The sequence below is a fragment of the Quercus lobata genome, chromosome 6 (genome assembly GCF_001633185.2).
Source record: "Quercus lobata isolate SW786 chromosome 6, ValleyOak3.0 Primary Assembly, whole genome shotgun sequence".
Classification (NCBI taxonomy): Eukaryota; Viridiplantae; Streptophyta; class Magnoliopsida; order Fagales; family Fagaceae; genus Quercus; species Quercus lobata.
Genome location: NC_044909.1, coordinates 42,257,446 through 42,272,996, shown reverse-complemented (window position 1 = coordinate 42,272,996; position 15,551 = coordinate 42,257,446). Strand labels below are relative to the sequence as shown.

Genomic DNA, 15,551 nt, shown 5'->3' with positions numbered 1-15,551 from the left:
TGAATTAAAGAATTCACCATCTTTCATATAACTCTTCCCCAAATAATGAACCAATCACCCACCTTAAACTCATTCCCCTCCCACACAAATGCTAGATTAGGTATGTACGTACTTGCACTTGTTTGTATAAGTATATATACTCATATAACCCCACCACATCCAAAGTAAAAAACTAGACAGACTACGAAATCCACCAAAAAAAAAAAAAAAAGTAAAAAAGCCTCATCTGTGTAAAAGCAACCTGAAACTGAAATCATATGGCATTACTTGCACTGACTGTGAAAGGGGTTCACTTCTCTTTCTCTCAAGGCATTTTACTGCTTCATTACGTAGTTCATTGGGTAGTTGTAGACAGACCCAATCCAGCAATGATTCCAAGTCCTTAGCAAAGTCAAGTAGATACCAATCTAATAGCTTGGGGACCCTTAATTTGTTTGTTTCACTAATCCCAACTGCTGCCTGCAAATACTCTCTCTTTGCAATTTCCAACTCTTCTTCAACCCCGGAAGATGAGTAAACCCTCACCTTCATTAAAAAAATATGTATTCAGTACCACCATATTCATGAAAATATAATTCATAATCCAGAATCACAATACTAAGGAAGCATATTAAATTTAGGCTAAATTGCAAACTATACTTCTAAAGTTTGGAGATATTTGGATTTTACATTCTGAAGTTTCAGAATTTGAATTTTACTCCTAAAATTTTGAGGTTGTTTGAATTTTACTCTCTAAATTTTAGGAGTGTTTAGATTTTACTCCCTAAAACTTGGGAGTTTTAGGGAGTAAAATTCAAATTTTGAAACTTTATAGTATAAAATCTAAATACTCTCAAGTTTTAGGATGTAATTTGCAATTTAGCAGAGGTTTGACTTATTTTTCCTATCCAATGGTTAGTTGGGACAGGGACATGACACGTCTATTGTTGGGCTGCACTGACACAACACATGTAATGTCTAGGTTTCCTCCAAAGAAGTGGATAAACTATATAGAAGCCAAGCTCCATGATTATTTATTGCAACAATGAATTCTAAAAAGTCAATACTAGCTTTTTTGGCAATGAATTCATATAGAAGAAAGAATGACATTATTTTTCTTTTCTTGTGACTTGAAAGTTACCATCTCATGAATAATGTTTTCAAGGAACAAAATAAAAACACTTAGGACGGTGAAATAACAGTTAAATAATCAAATCCATAGTTTCCTAACAATTTAATTTTTTTGGACTACTCATAATTTATCACAGTATGAGAGTCATGGTCCTAATTAAGTTTGAACTACGTCCCTATTCTATCTCCTATTTAAAATGTTAAAATCTCACACGAGTCCGTCTACTAATCTGGAGTTTGGGCCTACATGTGAAGGGAAGTGTTAGAATACTGGTTAAATGTTTAAATTCACCATTCCTTAACAAATTAAGCTTTTGAAACAATTAGTAATTTATTAGGGACTTTTCTTGCAACTTAACAATATCATGAGAAGTGAATAAAAGCTTACGGCAGGGGAAGACCAGCTACCACAGGAGAGTGCAAATGTAACCAAGGGTTCAGACCACTCCAACCCAAATATACTGCGTGCTTTCATCTCATCATTTTTTGCAGCTTTTGCACATGTCTGTTGAAGAATGAAAAAGAACAAAATTTAAGTAGACAGTAAAATTTACTTCAGGGATGGTGGAGGATCCAAGAAAATTAAACCCACTCAGACCCAAAAAAAAAACAAAAACAAAAACAAAAACAGAAACCTGCCTGAAAGCATAATGAAGTTGATATAGTGACTTACAAATTTCAAGTGATAGGGCAGTCTCAAGATGAAATGTTCAATTGTAATTGCATTCAGCAAGTGTCCACCCACCACTATTGTCGCCTGAGGCAAGCACCACTAGGTTTAGTCAATTGCAAAAACGATTAACAGTGTGTCTATTAACCATGCTCTACATATTGATTATTGAAGAACCCCTGTTCTTCATCTAATGTAAGATAGACAAGCTTAATAATGAATCTATGAAGGTGATGACAGTTAACATAGAACTACATTGGTCGTCATCAAAAATTAGGACAATCCTAATATCTGATACAGAGATCACATCAAATCCATGCTTAAGTGTATATATATCAATTGGATAAATTATGTCCATTTTTGAAATAAAATAATAAGAGCAAGAGGGGAAAAATCCTAAACTAGAACATAATTCAACAGGGGATAACAAGAATGATGGATAAAGCTTACCTTTTGCATTAGTGCTACAACCATTTCAGGCATCTCAGGTATCCCATGCTCAAGAATTGCCTATTAAATTGACATAACCATGTAAGTGTGTGTGATCTTGCTTTAGTATTCTATCCCAGTAGAGTAAAGCACTTTTCTAGGCCATTCAATGTCCCAAAATTTTATTGAAAATGTACATTCTTGAGTGCTCATTTTCAAAACCTTGGACTCATTGGTGAAAGGAAGATATCTTACATTCATCATGCAGGAATTGTAAATATTTATCCAGAAAGCAAGCTTCTGCTGATGTGTAAGACCCTCTAAGTTCACAGTGGCAAGCCTTCCAAATAGGAACCTGCATGTATTTCATAAGAGTTAAGGCTTTAGATTCTAACTCCAGCACCATTAAAGCATCAGAAAAAAAAAAGCTAAGGACTTACTTCAGTCTTTGGATAAGAAACAAAGCATTTGTTTTTCGGTTGAGATCAATTGAACTTGCTTCAATTGCATAGAGATGCTTATAAGGACCAATATCTCTATTTCTGAATTCTGAACAGATATCATAAGGATCTCCAAACTCTGTTTCTCTGTTGCTTGCATGAGAAGCTACTGATTGAGAAGTCCCTGAGTGTACTACTTTGTCCTTCACTGTGCTGATTCTCTTGAAAATGCTAGACAAGCACTTTACAATATTCTCAGATACTTTGTTTGGACTGCTGTCAGCTTCCAATAGGCTATCATCTGAAGAACCAGAAGAACTCTCCTGTGCTTTTTCCTGGTCTACTAATCTGCTCTCTAGCTGGACAATAAAAAGCTGCGATTAATATGACTATAACAAAATACGGATTAAGTCTTATTGATACTGCTAATTTGCATACCTGTGACTTTAAATTATCCACACACTTCTCCACTGATTCACGCTTGATTGGAGGTTTCTTCACCGGGGTTGCAATTTTTGCATATTTCTTTTCTGGAGATGGCTTGTCTTTCACAGAGTTAGTACACAACCGATTCTCTTTTCCCCGTCCATCTTCTGGAAAAGATGGAGAGGAATTGGGTTTCTTAGGAGATTGTTTCCCAACCACTAGCCTACTGGAACAATTAGCGGTTCGATCAGGGGTGGCATCGGAGAACAAGAGCTTTCTACTTGAAGTACTTCTGGCAAGAGAAGGTAGAGGCCTGGGCATGGATGTTGCTGAATTGAGCTCATTTTGGGGCAAGGACTTTGATCGCTGATGTTTGGAGCTTCTAATCGAGTTATGGTCAATCTCACTCGAATTCTCTGCATTCCTCTTGGAGGATGTGTAGACAGCTTCCTGATAAAGACCTTGTCTAAAATTCACAACTTGCTCTTCTAGTCGAACAACCTCCTCTTCTAAAACAGCTACTTCAGCAAGAAGCTCTAATGTCTACAAACAATTAAACGCATTTCTCAATTCCCTCATTATTATCAATTCGTTAAAATTTAATAAGTAACACACATGTTAAAATTTTCAAAATTAATGATCGTATAGGATAATCTGAACGTTCAATTCACCTGGGTTTCCTCTATTTCTTCCCATTATCTATGTTATTAACTATTCAATCATTTAAACAAAGCTACAAATACATGTATGTTCTATGATATAGAGATAGAGAGAGAGAGTGTGTGTGTGTGTGTGCGCGCGCGCGTGTGAATTAATACTAACATATGGAGGAAGATAAGGAGGAAGACGAGGTAGTGCTCCTAATGGTCTAGTAAACGCCCTCTCCAGTGCTCTGTGGACATTCTCTTCATGTCTGAGCTTCTTTTTTAGCTTATCAACCTGCATGTTGCAGAACACATTAATGAAATCAACCCAAAGCCACAAAAAAGAGAGTTAAACCTATATTGGTATAAGGATCAAAATGAAATGGTTTTATAGAGAGAAAAAAATACATCTTGAAGTAAGGCCATTTTCCTTTCTCTGTTTGATCTTCGTCGATTGGTCACAGGTTTCCCGGCAGCCATTACTCTGCTCCCTTGAGTCTCCATCTTCTCCTTCTCAATATCAAATGGCATTAAAAATAACTAAGCTGTTAAGAGAGAGAGTAATAAAGGAAGAAGTACTATATATTACTACTACTATTCGTTTCTTGAGAGAAGTGAAAGAACCTAATTCTCAGATTTGGATCAAAAGCGCTCACTTTTTTTTTTCAGTACAGAAGGAGATTAAACAATTTGGAACAATATATCCAAAAGTGAAAATTAGCTTACTCTTTAGTTGAAGATAAACATAAAGAAAGTTATGCAAACTGGGACAGCGACTGAAGTTTCTTTAAAATTAAGACATTTAAGATACCCCACTCTTAGATATACTGTTAGATTTTCCTTTAGCTTCCTCGCTTCAGAGCCTCATTTTCTTGAGAAAGTGACAGACCCATCTCGAAATTGTAGCCCATAAGACCTTTAACTTGGAGAGTACAAAAACAAAAACAAAAAACGCTTACTTTATCAAGATTCAAAGGAGCTTTCATTGCCTGAAGAGTGGTGCGCACTCTGGTATTCATACTTTTTTTCCAGAAAATGAGAAAACGATTCAACACAATTAATATACCCTGAAAAAGATAAACACGAAAAACCATAAATCTTTCACAAACTAATACTAATGAGTAATAATTATAAGAGAGAGAGAGAGAGAGAGAGAGAGTTTTCATACCTTTTAGAGAGCGGGAAAGTTGAAAGAAATGAGAGGTAGAAGCAGAAATGGCGGGTGCATATGCATTGGTTTTGTTTTGGTTTCTTTTATATCTCGAACAGAGTGAAAGAAAAGAAAGCAGCAAAAGCCCACAGGAGATCAGAAGAAGAAGAAAACGACGAGGTTTCGAGCTTGAAGCAGAAGCGCCATCCAAGAAAAATGTAACACATGGACAGGAAGAACCGACTCGCTATATATTAAAATATCAAGTAGCAGCAAAACCCTGATTTTTGATTTCATAAAAAAAAAAAAAAAAAGGGTATATACTAATACTACATAGTATATATTATTGTTGAGAAAAAACAAATAGGTAAACCGAGGAAAGTGCGAGAGAGGTGGAGACACTGTAATACTAATACTAATAACTCATTTTATTGGTTTAGTTTATTAAGTGGAGCAATTCTTCGTCTTCTACAATATTAGCAAAGCATTTTGAGAGTGAGTGAAAGTGAGAGTGAGCGTGAATGTGAATGTGAATGTGACAGTATGACCTGGCGAAAGGAAGAGCTATGCCCTTGTCTGCTTCACTTTAGCTTTGTGTGTGACAACCCCGCTCTCCTCTCATCATGAATTGACCTGCTCTCTCTCTCACCTTGTATTTTCTTTTTTTTTCTTTTTTGGTTAAACACCTTGTATTTTCTTACTTCTACGTTACCTTCTCCTACCTCTTAATTTATTTTTTTCCGGATAAACTATTGTATTAACTATTAACAATAGAAGTTTAGCAAAAAAAACTATTAACAATAGAAGGAACGAAGGATCCTCTCTTATTCCGCATAGACAAAGACCCACGAGAGGATGAGATTTGAGAGAGGTGGGTAGGGAGAAGGCTGCCAAGTAATTAGCAAAAATAAAATAATCACTGCAAAAAAAATTTCTGTCTCATCAGGGATGGCACCACCTTATGGTCAAGGTGGTCCCAGGACCATCCTGACTTAAAAGAAAAAAAAAATTTACATAATAATTTAAAATTTTATATTTATTTACCTTTAAAAAAAAATTTGGAAACACCTTGAATTTTTCTTATGTCAATAAAATTAAATTTTGGTTTATAATTTGAGCAACTTAACAATATATTAGGGTCTTTCAAGCAAAAAAATCACAAGCTTTTATATTCTTTTAAACCTATACTACACACTGCCATTGTACAACTATTTTTCCTCAAAACATTATAATATATATTACACAACTAATTGATCAAAGTCACGTAAATTTAGCTTTTTTCATTGTACAATTACTTTTCTTTTTTCTTTTTCTGATAATTTTGATTAAAAAAAAATAGTAGTTTTAGTTAATTAAGTGAATAAACTTAAAAAGTTACTTAATTTTTATATAACATCAATTAATTCATTATATATATATAATAAAAATTTTATTTTTATGATTAGAATTAAACATGTGATTGTCCATTCTAAGGAAATTTGATTAAATTTACACGAAAAATGGGACTAAATATTATGTTTTTACATTTTGCTATCATATTATTAGTAATAACTTATTATATTTTTATTTATATAATTTAAAATTTTATTAATTATATTATTTATGATGTCATCGGTTTGACCATCGATCGGATTTTGGTTCAACCAAAAAACCAGTAACCAGTCCCTTTTCCGATTCTTTTACCGTACAGGTTTATAAAATCATGGAAAAAACCCCAAAAAAAAATTGAACGAAAATCTAGAAAAAAAAAAATTATAATAAAACCACTAACAAGGCCCAAATCAAATGCCAATAGAAAAGTCCAGTACAAGATTAATCTCATCTCAAACTAAGACTATCACTACTCAAACACCAACACGATTACATTTTTAATTCAACAAATATTAAAAAAAAAAAAAAATCCTCACAGCCTAAGTGCCTCGTAGATTCACAAGTCATTAAACAATTTAAAATAAAATTAAATCAAACCTAAAGGCTAAAAGGAAATAAGAAACTCACTTACTTTCCCTAGCCATCGCCGTCCATCCTTGTTCAGCAACACTAACAACAACTACAACTGAACTCCACAAGTTTTATGTTGTAAAACTTTATGTATTTACGTGTTTTTTATTGTTGTTGTCACTATATAAAATTTTCTTTTTATTAGATTGTGTAATTTATGCTTATTGAGGAACACCCTGAAAAAAATTCCTAGAGCCGTCAATATGTCTCATTCAGTCATTTACAAATATTGACATAGATCTAGGTTTTTTTTTTTTTTTTTTTTTTTTACGAGTATTGTAAATCACGGGTTTTGAAATTGGAGTACTTTTTTTTCAAGCACCTTTGATTAGCTGTTTGGTCATCCCACTTTTGTTTTTTGTTTTCCAAACGTACAAAATTATTTTCTAAAAATTTGTATTTGAAATCAGTTTTCAAAACACTATTTATACATTATTGTGTTTCGCTCTTATTTTTTAAAATAAGTTTTCAACAAGAGAAATATAAAAAATTTGTTTGATTCCTATTCTTGAAATTTAGTTTTGATAAAAAGTTTACTTTCACTCCATTTATTTCAATGAAAAAACTTTTATGAAAATAACTTTTTGAGTTTTCATGTGTTTGGTAACATTAGAAAAATATTAAATGAAAATTATATTTTGTTAACAAAAAATCTTAATAAGAAACCCATGGTGTGAGCTCCAAAACTCTTTTTATTTATCTACAAGATTGTCAACGAATTTAGTTCTTACTTTACCAAAAACTTGTTTCTTGTTTCTTGTTTTGCACAGTAAAAAATGGATTAAGTTTTCTAAAAAAAAAAAAATTGAAAACACTTTCCAAACAACTATCACACTAGTGGGCCCCACAATTTTCAAAAAATAATAATAAAATGGTAAAATACAATTAACACCTCTGAGGTTTAAACTAATACTAGTTAGATTCAAGACTTTTAAAAATTGATCGATCAACTTGGTTCCTAAACCCAACTTGAATCCTAAATCCGTTACTCATTTTTCGCTTTTCTCTCACGGTAATTAGAAACCAAATTAGTCAGTTTTGAAAAATTTTGAATCTAGCTGATACTAGCCCAAATCTTAGAGTATTAACTATATTTTACCCAAAACAAATAAGCTGAAAAAAATTGTGGAATGCATAACTCTGTTTAAGAGTTGCAGTGGATTGAACACTAGTGATCAATGTGACTTTGTCTGTTGATTTGGCAAAATTTCTCTATAATTTAGGGTGTTTTTTTTCTTCAATTACAATTGGTTGTGGTGGGTACAATGAATTGGAGGGCGGTTGTGCTTGGGAGTCTTGGGTGGCTAGTCTTTGCATGGTGGTAGTTTGGATGGCTTTATGGTAGTGGCAGTTGAACTTTGGCAGGCAAATCGGTTGTGGATAGCCAAGTGTTAGTTGTTTTAAAGGGGTCTAGAGAAATTGTAAAGATTGTGGACAATTATAAAGAAAATAGGAATATGGTCGCACCACATAATATTTTAATGACAAATTGTTATTTAATGAAAAAAAAAATGCATTCTCTTCGGATATAATGAAACAAAATTTCATGCAGCATAATTATTTTTGAGGAAGAATTTCAACATGATAACAAACATTCTTTTCTCAAAAGAATATATTTTGTCAAAATTCATTTAATTAGATTTTATTCTACAATTATTTAAACTTTATTTGCAGAAATCTTATGATTAAAGGCAGCTTAATTTGTTCAACTTCTCTTTATGAAAAAATAAAAGAAACCTCAAATGAATCGGACACTAGGGAAGCTTCAATTATTTGTGAGTACTTTTTTCCCTTTTTTTTTGTAGAATTTACATTTTTACTTTATCTTTATTGATCAAAGTGGATTTAATGATCAAAGTGGAAGAAGCGAGTACTTTAGTGAAAGTGTAGCAAGGGAACCTGTCAGAACATGTGATAAGAAACTAATTATAAATATGTACTTCTTGTGCACCTACTTTGGATGTTCCAGCTTTAACTCTATGATCATAAATGATTAGCACAATTTGTTAACTAATTTAATGATAAGCAGGTGATTAATAGAGATAGTAAATGCTTGTCTGATATTGTTATATGTTTGAGATACAGAAAGATTTTCATTCCATTTATTTATTTATTTAATATTCAAAAAAAGGACAATGTTAACGAGATTAAGCAATTTAACGTTCTAGTATATGATGAACAAAAGTAGAAAACAAGTATGCTGTATTTATTTATTTGTGTTTTGTGAATTTTCAATAGGTGTAATGACACTATCCAGAACAATTAAAATCATAACTTTAAGTCATATTTTTAGACTTAAAAACGTGACTTAAAATCATGCTTTCAGTTATATGTTGACAGTGGGTAAATGAAGTAACGCACGTATGCATCAGAATTTTAAGGTGGATTCAAATTTTCTTCTCTTTTTGCAGTCACTAACATGTTTCCTTCTATTTATTTTTTTGTGCTATTAAACTGATCATTTATTGACATGTCTTGATCATCTTTGCTTGTGAATGGGTGACATTCACAAGAAGGAGACATGAGATTAAGACAATCACTAACGTACTCAACAAACTGCTTAATTGTCGCAATATTTTAATGGGTAAAAACAAGTAGAAATACGTGATCTACACGGCATGAATGTGTATGTTGGATCTTAATTTAATGCAATTGTTCTTTTCTTAAGATTAAAGACTCAGTCTCAATTGTCAGTAACAAGAAGAATACCTTTCTGATTTTCTGTGCATGAAATTTGATATATAGAAGCTTAATTTTTTTTTTTTTTTTTTTTGGGTCCGTTAACAAATACATATAAGGTATTTATTAATAAATTATATTAGGAAAATTTTAGTATCACTCATAGAAAATATAAAAAATTGTAGAAAAATTAATTATTTTTTCTTTCCTTATAATAAGTTTATAAAAATATTTCTTAAATTAATACTCTTAGGGCCTTTGTTATTTTTTCCCATCATTTTTGCATTTCTTTGAAGGATACACGTGCTTTTATGATAAACCAGAAAGCAAATAGTTAGAAACAAATTTGACAAAATTAGTAATTCACTTATTCTTATACTCACCAGCAGAACATGAGTTCTTCCTTGACATTGTGTTATCCATTTTCTTCCTTTTTTTTAAATTTTTTTTAAAAAAAATCAAAATAACTCAAAACTCAAAAGTAATTACATTTCAAACAATTACCATGTTTCTCAAATACTTAATAGAAAGGCAGTTAAAAAGTGGACATTGAGAGATGTTCCCGATGCATTATATTAAAATAGATGGTAATAAAATGACAAGATTAGGTGCATGGATTTAATGATACTATGCATTTTTTATCAGCAGAAGCACGTGAGCGTGCAATATTTCTTATAAATATACATATGTATGTAGTTCCAACAGAGTCATATGCACTTAGCTATAGTCCACCAATTCCAAAGTAGTAATCTCTCTCACATATGCTCTCTACCTACTCATGGAATGAACATCATTTTGTAACCTTTTTGTCGAGCGAAAAGGAAGTGCCTCCCAAAACCTTTACTAATATAAATTTATAAATCAAAGAATGAAAAGGAAAAATAACAAAATTACTACGAATTTTATTACAAAAAGTGTACGAATTGATGTGATTGATGTCACTTAATTAAACACTATGATAAAATAAATGTTTGAGGTATTTTATTTATTGGTAACTTGCCAATTTAAAAATTTATAATATTTCTAACATTACTATTAAAAAAACAAATTTACATAAGAATTATTGTACCCCCCGGATCCAACTAGAGTTACATTTACAAAAGTTGAAGTGAGAAAGAGAGAGAGCACTAGTCCGAGACTGCTTCATAGTGGTGGAACGTTGTGGTTCCTAGTCTACTTCACATAATAGAAGGGGGAGTGGGAGACATCTATCTTTACTGTCATTATTCTTTAGGCTAAAGTGATAATGAAATTGAAGGCCATGCGTCACGCCACCAAAATCATTGGTACACAATACATTAATTTGTTTCCCCTTATGTCTATACATCCTCATGCGTAAGGCTAAAATGGCATAGGAGTAATGGAGTATAGGACCGTTAATTGAAGTTCACTAGTAGTGTAATTGATTCAATTAATTAGCATATTTCGCAACATGGGTTCCAAAGGTCATATATACTTCTCATGTAATCATATGTTCTTTTTGTGTGGATTCCAGTTAGCTCAACTAATAAAATTTCTGATAATTGAATAAGAGATTTTGGATTCAATCTCCGTCTATACCAAAAACCGATTGGTATATTAGTTTAGTGATAAAAATCTATTATTAGAAGCGGACGCTATAAATTAAAACTCTCTAAAAAAATTATTTTTATTGTTTAATGAGTATAACTTCACTACTAAAGGGTTCACGGAATAGCAATTAATTTTTACAGGGTCATGTTAAAGGGTGTCTTTAGGGCAATTATTGTTAACATTTCCTGATCTTTACAATGAACTAAAAAGAAAGAGAACAAAATTTAAAACCAAAATAAATAAAAGAAGAATTCATCAAAATGGTCCCAATTGCAAGCAACCACTTCATTTTATTTTTGCAGTGGTCCCTAAGATGAAGATGAAGATGAAGTTGAAGAAGGGGGCCAGTGACCCGACATAAAATTTAGGGCTTAATGTGAAGTGACTAGTGATTCCGAAAGCATAAAGTGTAAACAACAGCAAAGATCATAGATGCAATTTGTGATTTGTGAAAAGGGCAAAAGCAAATAAAGGCACATGCATGAAGTATTCCTCATCCGATTCTCCTCCACTCACTAATGCGATTCAATACTAGAATCTCTCTTGGGACTCATGGCTATGACACTGTATGTATAAAATGATCTTTATATATCTGAAATTTTAATAGTCTGCAATATCACATGAAATTATGGATTACATAAGGCTTTGTTGGGAGTTTTTAAAGAAATAGAATGCAACGGAATATAAGTATATATAACAGGTATAAGTAATAGAATGAAAATGAAACCAAACGATCTTATCTTGATGTTATAAAAAACAATAGAGAATAAAAAGAAATGCAAAAGTAAATAACTTTGTTTGAGAGAATTTTATGATGAATAATTTCAAGGTTGACAGTGTAATTTAATAATTTGAATAAAATCATCAAATATTTTCTTAATTACCTTCCACTCCTTACTATTTTTCAATCACACAGCCATTTTTGTCTTGTTAGAAAATAAATTTTGAATTTTTTTTTTTGAGCCCCTTGATATAACATGACTGACAATAAGATATCATTTCACATTGAAAATTTAAGTTAATAATGGACTAAATCACTTTGGTTGTTACTATCCGATGTTGGACATAATCAATCCATGATGTGGCCATTTATATGTGAGTTTTTCCAACACTAAAAGCTAGCTTTGAGTTCAATCCTTAAAGCTATATAGTGTTTCACTTTTGAACAAAATTAGTTCTAGCCATATGTAGTAACCATAATTAAAAAAAAAAAAAACTATCAACGGTCTTTTTTTACAGTTTTTTATATTTCTTATAAAAAATAGTTTTAAAATTTTTCTAAAATAAATTGATAAAATTTTTTATAAAAACACCAATTAACAGTACCTTATTTAAATAATTTAGAAGCGTTTTTGCGAACTTATCAAAAAAATAGCACCTAGTGTGGATTTAAAGATCCCCTTCTTTTTTTATTCTCCACGTTATTGGCTTTCCTAGACCTTTACTGACAGGCCTGTTACTCGATTGTGAAGCATGGTCTAAACAGCAGGCACAAGGACAGCAAGTCATGTGAGCTTAATTTGCAGTACAATTGGGTGAAATAATGAGGAGGCAAGAAATAATAGTAATTAGTAAAGCAGACCAGTTGTGCTTTATTTCATTTGATTTATTTATTTATAAGATTAGACAGACACTTGTGGGAGTGTTTTTAATCTCATCCCACTTCTCACAAATTATAATGCTCCGTACGCTACGACTGAGCAAATCACTTGGTCATTGGTCATGAATTAACATTTATACAATAAATAATAAACATCCAACTTCTCTATCATTGTAACTTGATCATACCTCTCTCACTCTTGTAAGAGCAATTCTTATATACTCTCAGAACAATATTTTGAACTCTCACAAAAAAAGTGAGTTCCACATATGCTTAGAGAGTATGTAAATATTTTTCCTCTTGTAGTGCCATCATTTGTAAGAGATTAGGCTTTTATTCTAACATTTTGAGGAAGTTTACATCAACCACATTTACCGTGATTGTAATTTTTTTTTGAGGGGGTCTGTGAATGTAATTATTAAGTGGGTATTTTGGCCAAAGAATGACATTATACTAAAGATTATCGTGTTGTAAATTAATGATCCTCCTTGTTCCATGTCCCTAGAATTTGTATTTCTTAACTTGCTTTAATCTAATCCATTTTAACCACACCCAAAAAAACAAAAACAAAAAACAAAAAAAAAAAAAAAACAAAAAACTCTCTATCATTGCATATTCATCATCTAATTAAGCAACTCAAAATCTTTAGTATTTCTGATCATTTAACCCGATATATCTAAATTTCTACAACCCCAATTTCTCATAAAGTATTCCAATCTAATGATCAGATTCTCTTTGGTCCAAACATTATGATCATAATTTAATTCTAAAGATCCTTACAAATATTTCAGTGTTCACATAATCGAAATAATTGAGTACGGTTTCCAAAATCCTGTAGTCAACATAATTACAATACAGCACACCTGATCCGTCGTACACATGGACTCAAGTATAGAAGTAGCTAGCTATCTCAATCCCTGCCTCATCAAAAAAAAAAAATATCTCAATCCCTGCCACGCATAAATTAGCCTAGATCCCAAAAAATGAAGACCCCATATTACCTAAACCAATCACGGTCCTCATTTGCTGTAAAAATGGTCCAAACGGAATGAGCTAGGTACACTGGACCACCTTTAATTCTAATGGGGTCCTGTCTGAACCAACTAATGGACTTAACCGAACCCAAGCTTTATCTTACTCACAGACAATTACATCCGAATTTTTCTCTATGTTAAATTACTGATTGTCCAAAAAATTTAAGTTATTGGGATATGATAAATTTAATCATTTAACCACATTCTTATAATACTCCCTCTTACATGTGAGCCGAAACTACCTTTTAATAGGTGAGGTTCAATATATGGGAATTTAAATGGGAGGTAAAGTAGAAGAGACAATAATTAAATCCAGAATCTCATACTCTAATATCATGTTAAATTACTGATTGTCCCAAAAATTTAAGATATTTGAATATAGTAAATTTAATCATTTAACCACATACTTCTAACACTCTATAAGCAATAAAATGGTATAAACACAAAAATGAGATGGTTCACCCATAAAACAAAATTCTAAGATTGGATTGGCAAGGTATTTTGTCTAATTGCATATTGGTCGTATGTGCCAGCTCCTAGAGAGAAAAAATGGTCCCAGGGTTCATATTTATGATCCGACCATACCTAAATAGATCATTGCTTCGCAATAAGGTTATTGATGAACTCTTCCTCAATTGCCGGCTCTTCAAGCACACACACAGTCTGGTTTATCTGTGGTCAACATCAACCTTCACAGAGACTTTGTCCTCTCCATGTTTGTAAATTTAATTCTAGTCGCTGAAATGTGGGGTTGTAAGCTGCCATTAATGTGAAAGTAACACAGCCTTTCTTACAATCTTTTATGACTCTTTGGATTTCTCTTATGGCTTGTAGTTGCACGCGCATGCATGCAATGACTAAAAATAGAAAAAATTTAACCATTTTACAAATACCATCAATACGCAAATTCCATTTTGGAAAGTCTGCAAGCCCATATCAGAGCTATTAATTATCAGTTATCGCTGTCCCCCGCACCCCCAAAAAAAAAAAAAAAATTGAAAAAAAAAAAAAAAACTCAAACTTACAAATTTACAATTTGAACCCTTTTTATTTCGAGAAAGACTAACGGATGCACTTAGAGCAATAATTAATAATTCATTTAAAAAAAAAAAAAAAAAAAAAAACAATTAATGTTTTGACAATTTTTTCCATTTCCCATAAAAATGGTATCAAAAAACTCAAAACTTTCCTAAAATGAAATGTTAAAAGGCACCCGTTAACATGACCTTTTATATCTCCTTGTGAGGCTACTAGGGCAAAGGTAGCATGGTACATAAAGAGATTTCAAGATTGGAACAAGGTCGTTATTAAACATATATGAAACATTTTTACTCAGGATGGTTCACTATGAATTGCTTGTTTGGGTTGATGCTCATCTCTTAAGTTGTATATGTTTATGGTCTGCTAATATCCAAGGATGTCAATTCCGTACCGGAGGCCGTACCGGTTTGGCCACCGGTACGATATATTTCGAATACCGGTTAATACCAGTGTACCGTTTCGGGTTTACCGCTATTTTTTATATTTATAAATATATATATATATGTATGTATGTGTCTGTGTATATATATATTATAATAAATATAAAAGTTTACCATAAAACATTTCCTCAATTCAGAACTAATTATTCATGGTTTTAGACTTTAGTATCAATTAAAAGGGAAAAAAAAAATAGAAAACTTAAAAGTTACCATTGTATACTAAGAAAACAAATAATACTAATAAGTTAATGCAAATAAGTTACCATTCTGTCCTAACAAAAATTCAAAAATTACAAAACTTTAAAAAAAAAAAAA

At 31.8% G+C, this 15,551-nt stretch overlaps 1 protein-coding gene across 3 annotated transcripts; it reads right to left on the bottom strand.

Moving 5' to 3' along the window:
• Positions 1-5,416, bottom strand: LOC115995413. Of its 3 annotated transcripts, XM_031119966.1 has the most exons (11): positions 4,888-5,416; positions 4,679-4,786; positions 4,128-4,229; positions 3,898-4,014; positions 3,088-3,618; positions 2,650-3,008; positions 2,465-2,564; positions 2,231-2,290; positions 1,784-1,867; positions 1,499-1,615; positions 1-525 (listed from the first exon to the last, which is right to left on the bottom strand). In XM_031119966.1, the coding sequence occupies exons 2-11, from the start codon at positions 4,736-4,738 to the stop codon at positions 223-225; spliced, it is 1,833 nt and encodes a 610-aa protein (XP_030975826.1). In that variant the 5' UTR covers positions 4,739-4,786; positions 4,888-5,416; the 3' UTR covers positions 1-222. The 3 variants fall into 3 exon arrangements, with proteins under 3 accessions (XP_030975826.1, XP_030975828.1, XP_030975827.1); XM_031119968.1 differs by lacking the exon at positions 4,679-4,786 and having other exon boundaries at positions 216-525; positions 4,888-5,415; XM_031119967.1 differs by lacking the exon at positions 4,888-5,416 and having other exon boundaries at positions 216-525; positions 4,446-4,769.
• Positions 5,417-15,551: the final 10,135 nt, after the last annotated feature.